Raw genomic sequence first — 23,070 nt, forward strand, 5'->3', positions numbered from 1 at the left:
GGTGGCTCATGCCTGTAATCCCAGCACTTTGGGAGGCCGAGGCGGGCTGATCACGAGGTCAGGAGATTGAGACCACCCTGGCTAACACTGTGAAACCCCATCTCTACTAAAAATACAAAAAAATTAGCCAGGCTTGGTAGCGGGCGCCTGTAGTCCCAGCTACTCCGGAGGCTGAGGCAGGAGAATGGCGTGAACCTGGGAGGCGGAGCTTGCAGCGAGCCGAGATCCTGCCACTGCACTCCAGCCTGGGGGACAGAGCGAGACTCTGTCTCAAAAAAAAAAAATTTTTTTTTTATTGCAACCTCAATTCTTGCCTGCTTCGAAGAAATAATTCAACTGCGGGGCATAAGGCAGAAGAAGAGACCGAGGCAAGTTTCAGGGCAGAAGTGGAAGTTTATTAAAAAGCTTTAGAAGGGTAATGAAAGAAAGGAAAGGAAACAAAAAAAGGAAAGTACAACTTGGAAGAGGGCCAAGTGGGCACCTTGAGAAACCCAGTGCCTAAAAATTTTCAATGAACCATTTGTATTTCTTCTTTGATAAAATCTGCTTACATCCCTTGCTTGCTTTTTGACCAGATATTAGATTCTCTACAGATTTCTAAGAAATTAATGTTATATTTATTATACTTTCCCCAGATTGTCCTTTGCCTTCAATTTTTGACTTGTGTAATTTATATATATACATATATATATATATATTTTAAATTATACTTTAAGTTCTGGGGTACATGCGCACAACATGCAGGTTTGTTACATATGTATACATGTGTCATGTTGGTGTGCTGCACCCATTAACTTGTCATTTACATTAGGTATATCTCCTAATGCTATCCCTCCTTGCTCCCTCGACCCCACAACAGGCCCCAGTGTGTGATGTTCCCCTTCCTGTGTCCAAGTGTTCTCATTGTTCAATTCCCACCTATGAGTGAGAACATGCGGTGTTTGGTTTTTTGTCCTCGTGATAGTTTGCTGAGAATGATGGTTTCCAGCTTCATCCATGTCCCTACAAAGGACATGAACTCATCATTTTTTATGGCTGCATAGTATTCCATGGTGCGTATGTGCCACGTTTTCTTAATCCAGTCTATCATTGTTGGACATGTGGGTTGGTTCCAAGTCTTTGCTATTGTGAATAGTGCCGCAACAAACATACGTGTGCATGTGTCTTTACAGCAGCATGATTTATAGTCCTTTGGGTATATACCCAGTAATGGGATGGCTGGGTCAAATGGTATTTCTACTTCTAGATCCCTGAGGAATCGCCACACTGACTTCCACAATGGTTGAACTAGTTGACAGTCCCACCAACAGTGTAAAAGTGTTCCTATTTCTCCACATCCTCTCCAGCACCTGTTGTTTCCTGACTTTTTAATGATCGCCATTCTAACTGGTGTGAGATGGTATCTCACTGAGGTTTTGATTTGCATTTCTCTGATGGCCAGTGATGAGCATTTTTTCATGTGTTTTTTGGCTGCATAAATGTCTTCTTTTGAGAAGTGTCTGTTCATATCCTTCGTCCATTTTTTGATGGGGTTGTTTTTTTCTTGTAAATTTGTTTGAGTTCATTGTAGATTCTGGATATTAGCCCTTTGTCAGATGAGTAGGTTGGGAAAATTTTCTCTCATTTTGTAGGTTGTCTGTTCACTCTGATGGTAGTTTCTTTTGCTGTGCAGAAGCTCTTTAGTTTAATTAGATCTCATTTGTCAATTTTGGCTTTTGTTGCCATTGCTTTTGGTGTTTTAGACATGAAGTCCTTGCCCATGCCTATGTCCTGAATGGTATTGCCTAGGTTTTCTTCTAGGGTTTTTATGGTTTTAGGTCTAACATGTAAGTCTTTAATCCAGAAGATGGGATTTTAATCATAAAGAGAGTAAGTGGGTAATAAGAGATTTGCTGTCTTCTCAACTCTTGTAGGATGGTTCTAACAGAAGTAATTCCAACAGCTGTGTGTCACCTGTGTCAAGAGCAACCATTTAAAGACAGCTGTGTGTGCTATTCTGCTGTGTATCACTTGTAGAGGGTGTATGAGTAGGTATCTGTGTCAAGAGTCGTTTTCCTATGAATCCATTACTTCAGTGACAATAGTATTTAGTATATGAACTGGAACAGTTTAAGAATAAAAGGTACTATGAAGACTTCAAGAACATAGGCATAAACCTGGGCTCTCATGGACAAATTGGTAAATGTGATCACCCTGTCTATAATTCACTTGAAATACTGCAATTGCTTGCAGTAACAATACCATGACACATCATCAATCATAGCAATCTGTGCTTGCCTTTTGCCTTCACTTTCATAACTTCCAGTAGCCTTCGATTTTCTTCTTCGAGTCTCAATTCCTCTTCTGTGGCTTTTCTGAAATGAAAAGGTTCAAATTTAATTATCTTTGGAAATTCAGACTTCTCACACTGTTACAGGATTAAATGCTTATGGTGTTAAAAATAAAGATTAAATCTTATTATACTTTACAGTGTATAAGTTTAAATTACTTATGTTGAGACTAGTTACTTTTCAGCGTTTTCTTCTGGGGGAGAAAAACTGGAATGTTATACTTTGAAAAACTTTGTCTATTAATTAGGAAACCTGTCAAAAATAAGAAAGGATTACCTAACTGTATGTTGAAAAGGCAAATGGAAGGATTTGTAGCATTTTTCCTCTGATTTAATGGTAAATGTTCACAATATAATGTTAAGTAAGAAAAGTCGAATATAAAACTGTATGTATAATATAATTTTAATTTGGTATTTAGAATGCATATAAATGAGGATTAAAAGTCTAGGAGAAAACCAATCAAATGGTCAACATGGATGATGGCATATAAGAGTTTTAAGTTTTCTTTAACTTTTTGCATTAAAATTTTTTCTATATTGAATAAGCAGAACATTTGTGAATTTATCTTTCTAATAAGAAAAAAAACCCTAATTATTTTATTTTTAATACAGTAGTGATGAAATTTAAAAAGACCTGGAATATGGAAACTTAAAAACCTACAGGGAATCTGTTTTTCATTAGGATTGAAGCACCAAACCTGCCTTAACGATGGTAAAGAAAGGTGGACGGAAAGTTAGTAAAATGCTGGAGAAAGGCAACATTTATTAAAAATTAAAGTGTTTGATCTAGAAATTCTATATCTAGGAATTTAGCCCTCAGAAAGAGGAATACTACTGCACAAAGAAACATACAAAAGAATGTTGACTGAATCTTTAAAAAATTTTAACAAAAAATTATATCAGGTATTCATCAGTTAAGGAAGAGCCCATTCATGTCAGCAGCATACACTGGGGGCACAGCTTTCCTCAGACCTGTTATTTTCTCATACTCTGCATTCTTTGCATCCATTTTCCCTTCTTTTGAAAGCTAGTTACACATAAGACATTACTACACCTCTTCTCCCAGCAGGTCGGCTTCCTGTTAATGGAGGACATTCTCTCACTGCATTCCAAATCCTGTGTTCCTGCTGGAAGTCTTGGCATAATTCAAGTTCTCTCTGCTCATGACTCAGCCCTCTGAGGCTACTGAGTGTTGTTTCTGAACTCCTCTCCCATTTTGTCTGTGTGTGAACGGGCAGCTGTTCTGCAGGCATACCTTGCCTTATTGTGCTTTGCTTCATTGCACTTTACAGATATCGTGTTTGTTTTTTTGTTTGTTTGTTTTTGTTTTGTTTTGTTTTGTTTTACAAGTTGAGGGTTTGTGGCAACCCTGCATTGAGCAACTCTATTTCAAACTTCCTCATTATTATTATTTATCAGTGATCTGTGATCAATGGTCTTTGATGTTACTATTATCATTGTTTGGGGCGCCATGAACCATGTCTATATAAGACGGTGAACTTAATTGATAGATGTTGTGGGTGTTGTGACTGCTCCACTGACTGGCTGATCCCTTGACTCTCTCCCTCTCCTCAGGTCTCCCTATTCTCTAAGAAACAATAATATTGAAATGAGACCAATTAATAACCCTACAATGGCCTCTAAGTTTTTAAGTGAAAAAAAGAGCCCCACATTTGTCACTTTAAATCAAAAGCTAGAAATGGCTAAGCTTAGTGAGGAAGGTATATTGAAGGCTGAGATAGTCCAAAAGCTATGCCTCTTGTGCAAATAGTTAGCCAAGTTGTGAATGCCAAAGAAATGTTCTTCAAGGAAATTAAAAGTGCTACTCCAGTGAATACACTAATGATACAAAAGTAGAACAGCCTTACTATTGATATGGTGAAAGTTTTTGAGTGGTCTGATTGGAAGATCAAACCAGCCACAACATTCCCTTAAGCCAAAGCCTAATCAGGAGCAAGGCCCTAATTCGCTTCAATTCTGTGATGGCTGAGAGAGGCAAGGAACCTGGAGAAGAAAAGTTTGAAGCTGGCCGGGCGCGGTGGCTCACGCTTGTAATCCCAGCACTTTGGGAGGCCGAGGAGGGCGGATCACGAGGTCAGGAGATCGAGACCACGGTGAAACCCCGTCTCTACTAAAAATACAAAAAATTAGCCGGGCGTGGTGGCGGGTGCCTGTAGTCCCAGCTACTCAGAGAGGCTGAGGCAGGAGAATGGCCTGAACCCGGGAGGCGGAGCTTGCAGTGAGCCGAGATTGCGCCACTGCACTCCAGCCTGGGCGACAGAGCGAGACTCTGTCTCAAAAAAAAAAAAAAAAAAAAAAAAAGAAAACTTTGAAGCTAGCAAAAGTTGGTTCATGAGGCTTAAAGAAAGAAGCCATCTCTGTAACATCAAAGTGCAGTGCCAGGCGAAGCAGGCAAGTGCTGATGTAGGAGCTGCAATAAGTTATTTAGAAGACCTAGCTAAGACCATAGATAAAGGTGGCTACACTAAACAACAGATTTTTCAATGTCAACAAAACGTGCTTCTATTGGAAGAAGATGCCATTTAGGACTTTCAGAGCTAGAGAGGAGAAGTCAATGCCTGGCTTCAAAGCTTTAAGGGACAGGCTGACACTCTTATTAAGGGCTTGTGCAGCTGGTGAAGCTAATGCCCATTTCCCAGTCCAAAAATCCTAGGCCCCCTAATTAACTATGCTAAATCTACTCTGCCTGTGCTCTACAAATAGAACAAAGCCTAGATGACAGTACATCTGTTTACAGCATGCTTTACTGAGTATTTTATCTGCTGTTGAGATCTACTGCTTAGAAAAAAAGATTGATTTCAAAATATTACTGCTCATTGACAATGCACATAGTCACCCAAGAGCTCTGATGAAGACACACAAGGAGAATGAATGTTTTCATGCCTGCTAATGCAACATCCATACTGCAGCCCATGGATCAAAGAGTAATTTTGACTTTTAAGTCTAATTATTAAGAAACACATTTCATAAGACTACAGCTGCCATAGATAGTGATTCCTCTAACAGATCTGGGCAAAGTAAATTGAAAACCTTCTGGAAAGGATTTACCATTGCAGAAGCCATTAAGAACATTCATGATTTGTGGGAGGAGGTCAAAATATCCACATTAACAGGAATTTAGAAGAAGGTGATTCCAACCCTCATGGATTACTTTAATAAGTTCAGGACTGTAATGAAGGAAGTAACTGCAGATGTAGTGAAAATAGCAAGATAATTAGAATTAGAAGTGAAGCCTAAATTGCTGCAATCTCATGATCAAACTTGAACAGATGAAGAGTTCTTCTCATGGATGAGAAAAGAAATTGGTTTCTTGAGATGGAATCTATTCTTGGTGAAGATGCTGTGAACACTGTTGAAATTAAAACAAAAAATTTAGAATACTACATAAACTTGGTTGATAAAGTAGTGGTGGGTTTGAGAGGATTGACTCCAATTTTGAAAGAAGTTCTACTGTGGGTAAAATGCTATCAAACAACATTACATACTACAGAAAAATATTTTGGGAAAGAAAGAGTAATAAATAAATGCAACACACTTCATCATTGTCCTAGTTTAAGAAATTTCCATAGCCACCCCAACCTTTGGCAACCACTGCCCTTATCGATCAGCAGCCATCAACACTGAGGCAAAACCTTCCACCAGCAAAATGACTGACTCACTGAAGGCTCAGATGATCATCACCACGTTCTTTTAAAGCATTTTAAAATTAAGGTATATACATTTTTAGACATAATGCTATTGCACACTTAATAGATGACAATATTGTGTAAACATAACTTTTATATGCACTGGGAAGCAAAAAAACTCATGTGACTTGCTTTACTGTGGTGGCCTGGAACCAAACCTGCAATATCTCCAAGCTATGCCTGTACCTCAGATGGGGCTCTTTGTGACATCTTTCTTATCCAAATCCTGGATCAAGTATGTTGCTGCTGAGAATCTAAGACCTGAACAGAACAAGGAAGAGTTTTGCTGCCACTTCTTAGAAATTTCTGTAACCCACGTGGATAGAAGATCCAATGACTAACAATATGACAGAAGTTATCTTGCCATTTGACTAGCACATTTGGAAACTGATGCTGGAAAAGTTTTAAAATTCAGCATGTCTTTAGATATTTGATCAAGATCCAGTTCTTAATCCTGTTAAGTTCCTCTCTTTTCTAACCAACCTGTAAGGCCTTTAAGTGAGTGTCTGACAGTTTTTTAAAAACCATCTTAAATTTTATTTTCTGAAGTATAAAGGAAAAAAGTTTGTTTTGAAAAACTCATGTTGAATTTTAAAAATCAGCATATAAAACCATAGAAAAGCCTGCTTCAATCTGGGCAGGTGACATTAAGGAGTTTATAAAGACTTAAAAATTTAGAATCAAAAGAAGTAAAGATTGATTATAAAAATAACTTAGAGAATTCCATATGGTAAAAGAGGTGAAGGTAGAATTGAGAGAAAGTGGAGAAGGTATCTTTTCCTTTCTAAAAAAAGTTAAAGGTATACACATTTTTAATATATTTAAAATGCAGCAGATCTCCAGTCTAGAAATCACATCGACTTTGTTTTACTCTTTCTTATGTTGAGATCTCCATCTGTTCTCAAAGATTGGACTATTTCTCACACACTGGAAAAAGATTAAGTAATTCCTTAATTATCAACAGATTATAGCTGATCTGTAGATTGAGTATAGCTGATTGTAGCTAATTAGTAGATTTGTAAGAAAAGTTTTCAAAGCTAAAAGGGAAAATAAGTTTGTAATTATTGTCTGAATTAAAGTACTGTTTGGTCAATATATCACATAATAATTTTACTAACTAATTTAACTAAATCATACATATTTTTATGTTAAATTTCTAAAGGAGTGACTAGCTTAAATGAATAATGAACACTAAAAAATAAAATCCTCTGACACACATATCAGTTAAACTGCTCTCTACCTCTGTAATTACCCACCTCCCAGCTTCTTCATTTCTAGGGTTTAAAGAGCTCTCCTAAGCCTCAGCTCAAATAGCTAATATTTGAAAGGGAAAAGGAAATAGCATTTAAGAAAGCCATAGGTGCCATCATCAATAGTAGGAAGTTCCATGGATTTACACAGAAAAATTTAATTCTTAAATATCTAGGCCTTTATTACTTTGAATAGTAGAAATCCCAGTGGACAAATTAAAATGTAAAGTATTTAAAGAGAATTTTTTAGTAAGGAAGAACAATTAGCAAACTAAGTCATTGTTTCTTTTAATATTTTATTCTTCAATCTGAAGGACTTTCAGTTTATTAAAGTTTAGTATTGACCCCTGCCATGAACAGATAACTGTGGTCACAGTTTAAAAAGTCATTATTATACCCAGATTAGAGAATAAGCCCTCAATGTTAAACCTGTCAAACATAAATAATTAGCCTTGTCTTTCCATGTGTAGAACTTAGTCAGGCTTTTGATTTTAGTCATGTCGCATGAGTATTATATATTTTCATTTGCTTCCCATCATATTATTTCTTCAATTTGTAAATACTAGTTAACAAAATTAAGTCACAGATAAATATCATAACAATATATATATATCTTACCCATGCTTATTTTTTTAATAGTGTCTTTTAAGAGCAGATGTTTGATTTAGAATAAGTTTGATATGGGCTGTGAAAACATCCACAACTGTGTGCTTTAGAGATTCTGGAAGTATTTGTGAAATCGCTGCTTTTCTTAAAATTAACTAGAATCAGATCAAGTTAATAAATTATCATTTCAATATTAAATATATTCCATAATTGCAAGAAGATATTTAACTGCTATAACAGATACATTAATCTGTTTTATCATTCTAGGCAGATTTTACCTTGCTGCTTCTTCCTCTTTTTTTTTCTTTTGTAGTTCTTCTAATAATCTTTCTAAAATCTTAGAGTCAATTTCAGATTTATTCTGTAAATATATTCTATTAAATAAACATTTTCCTGAAATACAGATAAAGAGACTAATATTACTTTTGTAGCTTATAAAATACAGTGAGATGTATTTTGAAGATTAACACAAACATTATTTCTGCCTATATCTAAATATATTTTCCTTTAAGCATGTATCTAAATAGAGCCCAGATCCTTTAAAATATTAATAGGCCATCTTAAATTCTTTTTAAAAAGGTATGTATGAATACAGTATAAATAAGTAAAACATGAAAAGAGGTAGTATATTTTATTTTTCCCCTGGAAATTCCCATTTTGAATATCTTACTTTAAGAGGCAAACAGAATAATTAAAATTTGGCTCTGCTAAATTTATGTACCTCATTTTTCCTACTTGAGGTGAAGAAGAACTAACATTTAATCTTTGCCCTCAGCCTTATATGTTATTCATTTAGAAGTTATAGCTTCTAATTGTGTGTGTGAGTGCTAAACTGTAAGCTTTAAAGAACAATTACAACGGCCAGCTAGAACATTCAACCATCCGGCACTTATTCCTGGCCACCTTCTCAGTATATGGAAGCCTCATTTTGTGTACCTCTAGTTCCTGCAGGGATTGCTGGGGTGGGTATTTCTATCTAGGAAGAGTGGAGAGTTGTCTGTTCTATATTTAACCAAAACTATCAATAATAAAAACTTCACTTTCAAATTTACATAATAAATATTTACCAACCATTGTTTTCTGTATCTGATAAATAGATGACCAAATCAGGTATAATTCCTTTCTTGATTAAGACCATCCACAATTCTTTTACAATAGGGCAGTTGTCCACAATCCAGCCTCCATATTTTGGGGCACCAGGAAACCTATCCTTGTTTTCTTCCATTACCTGTGAAAAATTGTACACTGATATTACTATCATAGCTTGACAAGTCAAGGATGCTACCTTGATATGTAATTTTTGTGGATCTGAAGTATCTTTTGAGTTCTTTCAAAAGGAAAAAAAGGGTGACAATTTTTAAAGATAAACTTAATTTTAAAGCAATAAAATCGTAAGTTTAAAAAGTTAACAATGGAGGCTGGGCGCAGTGGTGCATGCCTGTAGTATCAGCTACACAGGAGGCTGAGGCAGGAGGATTGCTTGAGCCCAGGCGTTTGAGGTTGCAGTAAGTTATAATTATGCCACTGCACCAGTGTCAGACCCTGTCTCTAATGAGACAACAGCAACAAAAGTTAACAAAGGGAAGAAAAGACTTTGTGAAATAAATACAATACTACATTTTTGCTATATAATACTCAGAGGACAGATTGTGATTCAGAAGGTCTGGGGTGTGGCCCTAGAGTCTACATTTCTAACATGCTTCCAGGTGATGACGATGCCTGGATCACTCTAAGTAGAAAGCCCCTGGTCCAGCTTGCCTTTTCAGTGACAACACCCTTCACTTCTCTTCTGCTTTCATTTCTCAGTGTGAGAGCTAAAAGGTACTGAGATGGTTCCTACTGATGGCAGTAGGAAGCACGGAGTCAAAACAACAAAACAAACCTTGCAGGTGCTTAGAGAATTCTGCTAAATTCTTGTCTTCCCGCTTCTCTCCAATAGCAATAGTTTCAACACATATTTGGAAATTAGTAATGTGTATCTATGAAAACACCAATTCTGAGAGCTTCAAACAAGTTTGTGTACCATTAGGTAATCACAAAATATTAGAAGTCAAAGGGGAAGAGATGTCAAGAGGGCCAATATTACCCTCTGAAGCAATCCTCCCGCTTCAGCCTCCTGAGTAGCTGGGACTACAGGCTTGCACCACTATGTCCATCTTGCTTTTTGAATTATTATCTGAACGAGCAGTCTTTTAAAAAAGAATTTTAAGCACTTTGAAATGTTTAACATGAAAGAATTAGGGAAAAAGGAAAGCTATGAAGAAGACCTATAAGTGGTTAATACAAATTTAACCATTCAAATTTGAAATTGTATTTTTGAAACAAATTTTCAAACAATTTTACAATGTTTCAATTGTTGTTTGAAACAAAACAACATTGAGATATAACTTATAATTTCTCCACCTCATTCAACTTTATTTATTTGTTGTGTATATTCATGGGTTACAAGTGCAATTTTGCTGCATTGATATATTGCACTGTGGTGAAGTCAGGGCTTTCAGTGCATCCATCACCAGGGCAAGGCACACTGTATCAGCCAAGCAAGCTCCCATCATCCACCACTTCCCCACCCCTCTGATACTCTATTGTCCATCATTCCATATTCTGCTTCCATGTGTACACATTGTTTAGCTCCCACTTGTGAGAACATGCGGTATTTGTCTTTCTGTGTCTGAGTTGTTTCACTTAAGATAATGGCCTCCAGTTCCATCCATGTTGCTGCAAAAGACATGATTTCATTCTTCACTAATGAACACTTAGGTTGATTCCACGGCATTGTTATTGTTAATAGCACTGCAATAAGCATACTAGTGCAGGTGTCTTTTTGATAAAAGGGCTTCTTTTCCTTTGAGCAGATACTCAATAATGGGATTGCGGTTGAATGGTAGTCTTATTTTTAGTTCTTTGAGAAATCTCTATACTATTTTCATAAAGGTGTACTAATTTACATTCCCATTAACAGTGTATAAATCATTTCCTTTTCTTTGCATCCTTGTCAACATCTGTTTTTTGACTTTTTAATAATAGCTATTCTGACTGGAGTAAGATGCTATTTCACTGTGGTTTTAATGTGCATTTCTCTGATGATTGGTGATGTTGAGGACTTTTTTCAATGTTTGCTGCCTTCTTGTATGTCTTCTTTTCAGAAATGTCTGTTCATGTCCTTGGCCCACTTTTTAATGGGGTTATTTGTTTTTCTCTTCTTGAGTTGTTTGAGTTCCTTATAGATTCTGGATATTAGCCCTTTGTCAGATGCATTGTTTGCAAAAGTTTTCTTCCATTATGTAGATTTTCTGTTTACTCTGTTAATTATTTCTTCAGAAACTTTTCATTTAATTACGTCCCATTTGTCTATTTTTGTTTTTGCTGCATTTCCTTTTGACGACTTAGTTATAAATTCTTTGCCTAATGTCCAAAAGAGTTTTTCCTAGGTTCTCTTCTAGGATTTTTATAGTCTGAGGTCTTACATTTAAGTTTTTAACACATGTTAATTTTGTGTCTGGTGAGAGATAGGGGTCCAGTTTCATTCTTCTGCATATGGCTCTCCAGTTTTCCCAGTACCATTTATTGAATGGGTGTCCTTTCCACAGTGTATATTCTAGTTGACTTTGTCAAAGATCACTTGGTTGTAGGTATGTGGCTTTAGTTCTTGGTTCTCTATTCTTTTCTATCAATCTAAGTGTCTTTTTAAAATACCAGTACCATGCTGTTTTGGTTACTATAGCCTCGTAGTATAATTTGAAGTCTGGCAATGTGGTTTCTCCAGCTTTATTCTTTTTGCTTAAGTTTACTTTGGCTATTTGGGCTCTTTTTATTGTTCTGTATAAATTTCATTATCATTTTTTCTAATTCTGTGAAGAATGACATTGGTAATTTTATAGGAATTGCCTTAAATCTGTAGATTGCTTCTGGTAGTATACTCATTTCAACAATATTCATTCTTCTGATTCATGAACATGGTATGTTTTCCATTTATTTGTGTTATATATGGTTTCTTTCATCAGTATTTTGTAGTTCTCCCTGTAGAGATCTTTCACCTCCTGGTTAAATGTATTCCTGGGTATTTTATTATTTTCATAGCCATTATAAATGGGATTGAGTTCTTGATTTGGTTCTCAGCTTGATTGTTATTGGTGTACAGAAATGCTAATTTTTGTATGCTGATTTTGTATCCTGAAACTTTACTGAAGTCATTTATCAAATCTGGCAGTCTTTTGAAGGAGTCTTTAGGGTTTTCTAGGTATAGAAACGTATCATCAGTAGAGATTATTTGAGTTCCTCTTTTCCAATTTGGATGCCTTTTACTTCATTCTCTTATCTGATTGCTATCGCTAGGATTTCTAGGACTATGTTGAACAGTAGTGGTGAAACTGGGTATCCTTGTCTTGTTCCAGTTATTAGGGGGAATGCTTTTAACTTTTCCTCATTCAGTATAATGTTGGCATTGGGTTTGTTATATATGGCTTTTATTATTTTGAGGTATGTTCCTTCTATGCCTAGTTTGGTAAGGGTTTTTAACTATGAAGTGATGCTGGATTTTATTGAATGCTCTTCCTGCATCTATTGATGTTATCACATAGCTTTTGTTTTTAATTCTGTTTATGTGGTGAATCACATTTATTGATTTGTGTATGTTGAATCAACCTTGCATCCCTGGAATAAAATCCACCTGATTATGCTGGATTTTCTTTGTGTATACGTTCCTGAATCTGGTTTGCTAGTATTTTATTGAGGACAACTGCATCTATGTTCATCAAGAATAACGGTCTATAGCTTTCTTTTTTTGTTGTGTCCTTGTCTGGCTTTGGTATCAGAGTGATGCTGGCTTCACAGAATGAGTTAGGGAGGATTCCCTCCTCCTTGATGTTTTGGAACAGTTTTAGTAGAATTGGTAGCAGTTCTTCCTTTAACATCTAGCAGAATTTGGCTGTAAAACCATCCAGCCCTGGGCTTTTTTGTTATTGTTGAGAGATTTTTAATTACTGATTCAATTTCACTACTCCTTATTGGTCTGTTCAGGTTTTCTATTTCTTCTAGTTCATCTTGGAAGGTTGTATATTTCTAAGAACTTATCCATTTCCTCTAGGTTTTCCAGCTTGTATGCATAGAGATGCTGATGGTAGTCATTAGTGATCTTTTGTATTTCTGTTGCATCAGTTGTAATGACACCTTTATTATTTCTGATTTTGCTTATTTGAATATTCTCTTTTTCACTTGATTAGCTATCAATTTTGCTTGTTTTTTCAAAGAACAACTTTTAATTAATTCTTTGCAATGTTTTTTGGTCTCAATTTCATTCAGTTCTGCTAGCTTTTGATGTGGTTTGCTCTTGTTTTTCTAGTTCTTTGAGGTACAATGTTACATTGTTAATTTGAGATCTTTCTTTTTGATGTAGGCTGTTAACACTATAAAATTGCCTCTTAGCACTGTTTTTGCTGTATGTCAAACGCTTTTGGTATGTTGTGTCTATTTTCGTCTGTTTCAAAACTTTAAAAAATTTCCACCTTAATTTCATCATTGATCCAGCAATCATTCAGGAGCAGATTATTTAATTTCCATGCATTTATATGGCTTTGAGGGTGCCTTTTGGTATTGATTTCTAGTTTTATTCCACTTTGGTCCAAGAAGGTACTTTATATGATTTCAATTTTTAAAATTTTTTTGAGACTTGCCTTGTGGCCTTGCATATGGTCATTTGAGAATGTTCCATGGGCAGATGAGAAGAATGAATATTCTACAGGTGTACAGTAGAATGCTCTTTAAACGTCTGCTAGGTCCATTTGGTCTAGAGTCCAATTTAAGCCTAGAGTTTCTTTGTTGATTTTCTGCCTTAATGATCTGTCTAGTGCTGTCAGCAGAATACTGAAGTCCCCTACTATGATTGCATTGCTGTCTATCTCTTTTCTTAGGTCTAGTTGTATTTGTTTTATGAATCTTGGTGCTGTGGTGTTTGATGCATATATATTTAAAAATGGCAATTTTCTTGTGCGATTGATCCTTTTATGATGATATAATGACCTTCTTTGTCTTTTTTTAACTATTGTTGATTTAGTATCTGTTTTATCTGATATAAGTATAGCTACTCCTATTTGCTTTTGGTTTCCATTTGTGTGGAGTATCTTTTTCCATACCTTTACTTTGACTCTGTAAATGTATTTACCAGTTAGGTGGGTTTCTTGTATGCAGCATATGGTTGGATTTTTTTTAAAAAATCCATTCCATCAGCCAGTATCTTTTAAGTGGAGCATTTAGCCCATTTATGTTTAATGTTAGTATTATATGTAGTATTGATAGCCTCTTGTCATGTTAATTATTACCTACTTGCTTTACAGTCTCGATTGTGCAACTGCATTATAAGACCTGCAAAGAGGTCTTATACTTGCAAAGAGTTTAATACTTTCATGTGTTTTTACGATGCTGAATATCACCCTTTTGCTTTTATGTTTAGAACTCCTTTGAGCATTTCTTGTAGGTACAGTTTAGTGGTGATGAATTCCCTTACTGTTTGCTTGCCTGGGAAAGACTTTATTTCTCCTTCATTTATAAAACTTAGTTTAGCAGGATATAAAATTCTTGCCTGGCATTTTTTAAAACTCTTTTCCCATTTAGAAAAAAAGAAGTGCAGTTCACTGCCAGCACTCATTTGATTTTATATAAATGAACTCTGAGGCTGAAGCAAATCTGACTGCTTTTCAATGTGAAAATAAAGTATAAAAACTGGAGTTATTTCTAAACAGAACTAATGTCAGAATCATCTGAATCATCAGAATTGTCTATTTCAGAAAAATTGGATTCATGAAATGAATCTTTTGCCAAAAACTGTTTGAGACTGATGTTAACATCATGTGTAGGAATGCTACATTTTCTAGGATTTGACATTTTCAGCGATCGAGAATTACTATATTTTGTAAATGGAAATACCACTACTAAAAACAGAATGCTATAAATAGAATGATGTCTTTTATTTCCAAGGTTGCTATACTAGAGCAAAACAAAAATAATAATAAAAGCGAGGTTATTTCATGGCAAAGTTATATCAGGGTAAACACCGCAGCTGCAATTGCCACCAGTGAGTATTCTAGGGGCAAATAGGAGAAGGATTAAAGAAGACCGAAAATAGGACTCCAATATCTTCTGGCTTGTAAGGTTTCTGGTGAGAAGTCTGTTGTTATTCTAATGGGATTTCTTTTTTTTTTTTTTTTTTTTTTGAGACGGAGTCTCACTCTTTCACCCAGGCTGGACTGCAGTGGTGCTATCTTGGCTCACTGCAAGCTCTGCCTACCAGGTTCATGCCATTCTCCTGCCTCAGCCTCCTGAGTAGCTGGGACTACAGGACCCTGCCACCGCACCTGGCTAATTTTTTGTATTTTTAGTAGAGATGGGGTTTCACCGTGTTAGCCAGGATGGTCTCGATCTCCTGACCTCGTGATCCGCCCACCTCAGCCTCCCAAACTGCTGGTTTTACAGGCATGAGCCACCGTGCCCGGCGGGATTTCTTTTATAAGTGATTAGATGCTTATCTCTTTCTGATTTTAGGATATTTTTTTCCTTCACATTGACGTTAGATAGTCTGATGACTATATGCCTTGGTGAGGTACTTCTTGCATTATATCTTACCATAGTTTGCTTATCTTCTTATATCTGGCTGTCTAGATCTCTGACAAAATTAAGGAAGTTTTCTTAAATTATTTCCACAAATAGGTTTTCCGCACTTTTTACTTTCTCTTCTTCTCCTCTGGAATACCTATAACTAGTAGGTTGGGACACTATATATAATCCCATATTTCTGGAAGACTTTATTACTTTTTTTTCTTTATTTTTGTCTAACTGGGTTAATTCAGAAGCCCTGTCTTGCAGCTCTGAGATTGTTTCTTCTGCTTGTGCTGGGCTATTGTTAAAGCTTTCAACTGTATTTTGCAATTCCTTCAATAACTTTTTCATTTCTAGAATTTAGAAAAATCTATCTCATCTTTCATATCCTAAATTGTTTTTCTGATTTCTTTGTGTAGGTTTTCAACATTCTCTTGGATCTCATTGAGTTTCTCTAAAATCTAAACCAGGAAAAGTCAAGTCCCTGAATAGACAAATAACACGTTCTGAAATTGAGGCAGTAATTAATAGCCTACCAACCAAAAAAAGCCCAGGACCAGAGGGATTCACAGCTGAATTCTACCAGGGGTACAAAGAGGAGCTGGTACCATTCCTTCTGAAACTATTCCAAACAACAGAAAAAGAGGGACTCCTTCCTAACTCATTTCATGAGGCCAGCATCATCCTGATACCAAAACCTGGCAGAGACATAACAACAACAAAAAAATTTCAGGCCAACACCCTTGATGAACATCAATGCAAAAATCCTCAGTAAAATACTGGCAAACCAAATCCAGCAGCACATCAAAAAGCTTATCCACCACAATCGTCGGCTTCATCCCTGGGATGCAAGGCTGGTTCAACAAACACAAATCAATAAATGTAATCCATCACATAAACAGAACCAAAGACAAAAACCATATAATTATCTTAATAGATGCAGAAAAGGCCTTCAACAAAATTCAACACCCTGTCATGCTAAAAACTCTCAATAAACTAGGTATTGATGGAACATATCTCAAAATAATAAGAGCTATTTATGTCAAACCCACAGCCAATATCATACCAAATGAGCAAAAGCTGGAAGAATTCTCTTTGAAAACCAGCACAAGACAAGGATGCTCTCTCTCACCACTCCTATTCAACATAGTATTAGAAGTTCTGGCCAGGACTATCAGGCAAGAGAAAGAAATAAATGGTATTCAAATAGGAAGAGAGGAAGCCAAATTTTCTCTATTTGCAGGTGACATGATTGTATATTTAGAAGACCCCATCGTCTCAGCTCAAAATCTCCTTAGGCTGATAAGCAACTTCAGCAAAGCCTCAGGATACAAAATCAGTGTGCAAAAATCGCAAGCATTCCTATACACCAATAATAGACAAACAGAGAGCCAAATCATGAGTGAACTCTTATTCACAATTGCTACAAAGTGAATAAAATATCTAGGAATATAACTTACAAGGGATGTGAAGGACCTCTTCAAGGAGAACTACAAAGCACTGTTCAAGGAAATAAGAGAGGACACAAACAAATGGAAAAACATTCCATGCTCATGGATAGGAAGAATCAATATCGTGAAAATGGCCATACTGCCCAAAGTAATTTATAGATTCAATGCTATCCTCATCAAGCTACCATTGACTTTCTTCACAGAATCAGAAAAAACTACATCAAATTACATGTGGAACCAAAAAAGAGCTCGTATAGCCAAGACAATCCTAAGCAATAAGAACAAAGCTGGAAGCTTCATACTTCCTGACTTCAAACTATACTACAAGACTACAGTAGCCAAAACAAAATGGTACTGGTACCAAAACAGATATATAGACCAATGGTACAGAACAGAGGCCTCAGAAACAACACCACACATCTACAACCATCTGATCTTTGACACACCTGACAAAAACAAGCAATGGGGAAAGGATTCCCTGTTTAATAAATGCTGCTGGGAAAACTGGTGAGCCATACCCAGAAAACTGAAACTGGACCCCTTCCTTACACCTTATACAAAAATTAACTCAAGATGAATTAAAGACTTAAACATAAGATCTAAAACCATAAAAATTCTAGAAGAAAGCCTAAGCAATACCATCCAGGACATAGGCATGCACAAAGACTTCATGACTAAAACACCAAAAGCAATTGCAACAAAAGCCAAAATTGACAAATGGGATCTAATTAAATTAAAGAGCTTCTGCACAGCAAAAGAAACCATCATCAGAGTGAACAGGCAACCTATAGAATGGGAGAAAATTTTTGCAATCTATCCATCTGACAAAGGGCTAATATCCAGAATCTACAAGAAACTTAAACAAATTTACAAGAAAAAAACAAACAACCCCATCAAAAAGTGGGCAAAGGATATGAACAGACACTCCTCAAAAGAAGACATTTATGCAGCCAACAAACATATGAAAAAAAGCTTGTCATCACTGGTCATTAGAGAAAGGCAAATCAAAACCACAATGAGATACAATCTCACACCAGTTAGAATGGTGATCATTAGAAAGTCAGGAAACAACAGATGCTGGAGAGGATGTGGAGAAATAGGAACGCTTTTACACTGTTGGTGGGAATGTAAATTAGTTCAACCATTGTGGAAGACAGTGTGGCAATTCCTCAAGGATCTAGAACCAGAAATACCATTTGACCCAGCAATCCCATTACTGTGTATATACCCAAAGGATTATTAATAATTTTACTATAAAGATATATGCACATGTATGTTTATTGTGGCAATAGTCACAATACCCAAGACTTGGATCCAACCCAAATGCCCATCGATGATAGACTGGATTAAGAAAATGTGGCATATATACACCATGGAATACTATGCAGCCATAAAAAAGGATGAGTTCATGTCCTTCGCAGGGACATGGATGAAGCTGGAAACATCATTCTCAGCAAACTAACACAGGAACAGAAAACCAAACACTGCATGTTCTCAATCATAAGTGGGAGTTGAACTATGAGAACACATGGACACAGGGAGGGGAACATCACACACCAGGGCCTGTCGAGGGGTAGGGGACTATGGGAAGGATAGCATTAGGAGAAACACCTAATGTAGATGATGGGTTGATGGGTGCAGCAAACTACCATGGCACGTGTATACCTATGTGACAAACCTACACGTTCTGCACATGTATCCCAGAACTTAAAGTATAATTAAAAAAAAAAAGAAAAATAAATAAATAAATAAATACATAAAAATGAAAAAAAAATCTATTTCTATTGGGTGTTGCAGTTCAACCTCTGAACCAACAGGTGGCACTTGCGGATAAGAGCTGGCTGCAGCCAATGCAGATGGGTATATGCTTGATCTTTGTTTTTCATGAGAAGCTCTCTGTTGCCTCAGGCCATGGGCTGTCAGGTGGAAGGCAGAGTGGTCTTAGTTTCCTGCTCAGCCCTGGAGAGGAGGCCAAGCTGAGTGAGGCCTAACTGGGCTGACCCACCTACATGTCTTCCAATGGCAGGCACCAACACCAGCTCCAAGAGGGGATCTGGGCATAGTTACCAAGTACCCACAGATGTGCCAGGGCATGGAGCGGAGAAATCTGCTGCCCCAAGTTCTCTGCCTGGGAAAAGAGGGGCAGCCTAAACTCCTCATCCTCATCCTAGGGCAGCCTAAGTCCCTCATTTGGAGGACCTACAAGAGTGGATGCTCCAAATACCTGGAGATGTGTCCTGGCATGGAGTGGAAAGTATGCTGCTGCACCAAGATGTCTGCACCTTAAGGGAGAGGTAGCTCAGACTCCTAATTCGGGCTAGCAGGTGTGCCTAATGCCTGGAAATATGACAGGCATGAAGTGAAGAGAGTGCCACTGCAATGAAATCTGCGAACAGGAAGGGAGGGGTGGCTAAAGCTTCTAAACAAAGTGAGTGGGTTTTATACCACATCTTCTGTATCCAGCCCTCCATGGATGGACACTTAGCTTGATTCCATATCATTGCTATTCTTAATAGAGCTGCGATAAATATATGAGTGCAGGTATCTTTTTGATATAATGATTTATTTTCCTTTGGGTAGATACCCAGTAGTGGGATTGCTAGATCGTATTGTAGTTCTATTTTTAGTACTTCATTCAACCTTTTTTTGAAATAAAATTTAATGGTTTAATAGTATTTTATCAAACAAATAAACCTTAATTTGTTTAATCACCCCTTACTGTTAAATATTTATGTCATTTGTAATTTTATTATAACACTGTGAAGAAAATCTTTATATATAAAATCTTTATTTTACTAACATTGTGTTTTTTATTTACAACATCTGTAAATCTTTGTCCAAATATTATCTATTTATTCAGATTAGATTCCTCACATGACTTCAGGTCACAGGGAATGAAAGAGTAAACATTTTAAAGTCTTTTCATACACATTGCCACATTGCTGCCAAAAGCATCTGTATCATTTTTCATACTTCCTAACAGTGTTTGAAAGTGACTCTATCAGTACAGCCTCACTATTACCGATTGTCAAAAACTTTGCCAATTAGATGAGAAATTGTATCTCATTGTTTTAATTTTTATTGAAACAAATGTTAAAATTTTTTTGCCAGGAGCGGTGGCTCATGCCTGTAATCCCAGCACTTTGGGAGGCCGAGGCGGGCGGATCATGAGGTCACGAGATCGAGACCATCCTGGCTAACATGGTGAAACCCAGTCTCTACTAAAAATACAAAAAAATTAGCAGGGCATGGTAGCGGGCGCCTGTAGTCCCAGCTACTTGGGAGGCTGAGGCAGGAGAATGGCGTGAACCCGGGAGGCGGAGCTTGCAGTGAGCCGAGATCGCGCCACTGCACTCCAGCCTGGGCGAGAGTGAGACTCCTTCTCAAAAAAACTAAAAAATAAAAAAATAAAAATTTTTTTTTTGCCGGGCGCGGTGGCTCATGCCTGTAATCCCAGCACTTTGGGAGGCCGAGGCGGGCTGATCACGAGGTCAGGAGATTGAGACCACCCTGGCTAACACTGTGAAACCCCATCTCTACTAAAAATACAAAAAAATTAGCCAGGCTTGGTAGCGGGCGCCTGTAGTCCCAGCTACTCCGGAGGCTGAGGCAGGAGAATGGCGTGAACCTGGGAGGCGGAGCTTGCAGCGAGCCGAGATCCTGCCACTGCACTCCAGCCTGGGGGACAGAGCGAGACTCTGTCTCAAAAAAAAAAAATTTTTTTTTTATTGCAACCTCAATTCTTGCCTGCTTCGAAGAAATAATTCAACTGCGGGGCATAAGGCAGAAGAAGAGACCGAGGCAAGTTTCAGGGCAGAAGTGGAAGTTTATTAAAAAGCTTTAGAAGGGTAATGAAAGAAAGGAAAGGAAACAAAAAAAGGAAAGTACAACTTGGAAGAGGGCCAAGTGGGCACCTTGAGAAACCCAGTGCCTAAAAATTTTCAATGAACCATTTGTATTTCTTCTTTGATAAAATCTGCTTACATCCCTTGCTTGCTTTTTGACCAGATATTAGATTCTCTACAGATTTCTAAGAAATTAATGTTATATTTATTATACTTTCCCCAGATTGTCCTTTGCCTTCAATTTTTGACTTGTGTAATTTATATATATACATATATATATATATATTTTAAATTATACTTTAAGTTCTGGGGTACATGCGCACAACATGCAGGTTTGTTACATATGTATACATGTGTCATGTTGGTGTGCTGCACCCATTAACTTGTCATTTACATTAGGTATATCTCCTAATGCTATCCCTCCTTGCTCCCTCGACCCCACAACAGGCCCCAGTGTGTGATGTTCCCCTTCCTGTGTCCAAGTGTTCTCATTGTTCAATTCCCACCTATGAGTGAGAACATGCGGTGTTTGGTTTTTTGTCCTCGTGATAGTTTGCTGAGAATGATGGTTTCCAGCTTCATCCATGTCCCTACAAAGGACATGAACTAATCATTTTTTATGGCTGCATAGTATTCCATGGTGCGTATGTGCCACGTTTTCTTAATCCAGTCTATCATTGTTGGACATGTGGGTTGGTTACAAGTCTTTGCTATTGTGACTAGTGCCACAATAAATCTACGTGTGCATGTGTCTTTATAGCAGCATGATTTATAATTCTTTGGGTATATACCCAGTAATGGGATGGCTGGGTCAAATGGTATTTTTAGTTCTAGATCCCTGAGGAATTGCCACATTGTCTTCCACAATGGTTGAACTAGTTTATAGTCCCATCAACAGTGTAAAAGTGTTCCTATTTCTCCACATCCTCTCCAGCACCTGTTGTTTCCTGACTTTTTAATGATCGCCATTCTAACTGGTGTGACATGGTATCTCATTGTGGTTTTGATTTGCATTTCTCTGATGGCCAGTGATGATGAGCATTTTTTCATGTGTCTTTTGGCTGCATAAATGTCTTCTTTTGAGAAGTGTCTGTTCATATCCTTCGCCCAATTTGTGATGGGGTTGTTTGTTTTTTTCTTGTAAATTTGCTAGAGTTCTTTGTAGATTCTGGATATTAGCCCTTTGTCAGATGGGTAGATTGCAAAAATTTTCTCCCATTCTGTAAGTTGCCTGTTCACTCTGATGGTAGTTTTTTTTGCTGTGCAGAAGCTCTTTAGTTTAATTAGATCTCATTTGTCAATTTTGGCTTTTGTTGCCATTGCTTTTGGTGGTTTAGACATGAAGTCCTTGCCCATGCCTATGTCCTGAATGGTATTGCCTAGGCTTTCTTCTAGGGTTTTTATGGTTTTAGGTCTAACATGTAAGTCTTTAATCCATCTTGAATTAATTTTTGTATAAGGTGTAAGGAAGGGATCCAGTTTCAGCTTTCTACCTATGGCTAACCAGTTTTCCCAGCACCATTTGTTGAACAGGGAATCCTTTCCCCATTTCTTGTTTTTGTGAGGTTTGTCAAAGATAAGATAGTTGTAGATGTGTGGTATTATTTCTGAGGGCTCTTTTCTGTTCCATTGGTCTATATCTCTGTTTTGGTACCAGTACCATGCTGTTTTGGTTACTGTAGCCTTGTAGTATAGTTTGAAGTCAGGTAGCTTGATGCCTCCAGCTTTGTTCTTTTGGCTTAGGATTGACTTGGCAATGCTGGCTGTTTTTTGGTTCCGTATGAACTTTAAAGTAGTTTTTTCCAATTCTGTAAAGAAAGTCCTTGGTTGATTAATGGGGATGGCATTGAATCTATAAATTACCTTGGGCAGTATTGCCATTTTCACAATATTGATACTTCCTATCCATAAGCATGGAATGTTCTTCCATTTGTTTGTATCCTCTTTTATTTCGTTGAGCAGTGGTTTGTAGTTCTCCTTGAAGAGGTCCTTCACATCCCTTGTAAGTTGGATTCCTAGGTATTTTATTCTCTTTGAAGCAATTGTGTATGGGAGTTCACTCATGATTTGGCTCTCTGTTTGTCTGTGATTGGTGTACAAGAATGCTTGTGATTTTTGCACATTGATTTTGTATCCTGAGACTTTGCTGAAGTTGCTTATCAGCTTAAGGAGACTTTGGGCTGAGATGATGAGGTTTTCTAGATATACAGTCATGTCATCTGCAAACAGGGACAATTTGACTTCCTCTTTTCCTAATTGAATATCCTTTATTTCTTTCTCCTGCCTGATTGC

At 37.0% G+C, this 23,070-nt stretch overlaps 1 protein-coding gene across 2 annotated transcripts in view; it reads right to left on the minus strand.

Annotated features, from left to right (window-relative positions):
* Positions 1-23,070, minus strand: part of AK9 (adenylate kinase 9) — a 225,980-nt gene that overhangs the window by 101,402 nt on the left and 101,508 nt on the right. For both annotated transcript variants that reach the window (XM_032156454.2, XM_058435472.1), the window contains exons 18-20: positions 8,964-9,120; positions 8,171-8,285; positions 2,278-2,354 (exon numbers count right to left, since the gene is read on the minus strand). In XM_032156454.2, coding sequence (XP_032012345.1) covers positions 2,278-2,354; positions 8,171-8,285; positions 8,964-9,120 — 349 coding nt within the window. The remainder of the gene's footprint in view (positions 1-2,277; positions 2,355-8,170; positions 8,286-8,963; positions 9,121-23,070) is intronic.

This window comes from Hylobates moloch, unplaced genomic scaffold (genome assembly GCF_009828535.3).
Source record: "Hylobates moloch isolate HMO894 unplaced genomic scaffold, HMol_V3 SCAFFOLD_2, whole genome shotgun sequence".
In the NCBI taxonomy this organism is placed as follows: Eukaryota; Metazoa; Chordata; class Mammalia; order Primates; family Hylobatidae; genus Hylobates; species Hylobates moloch.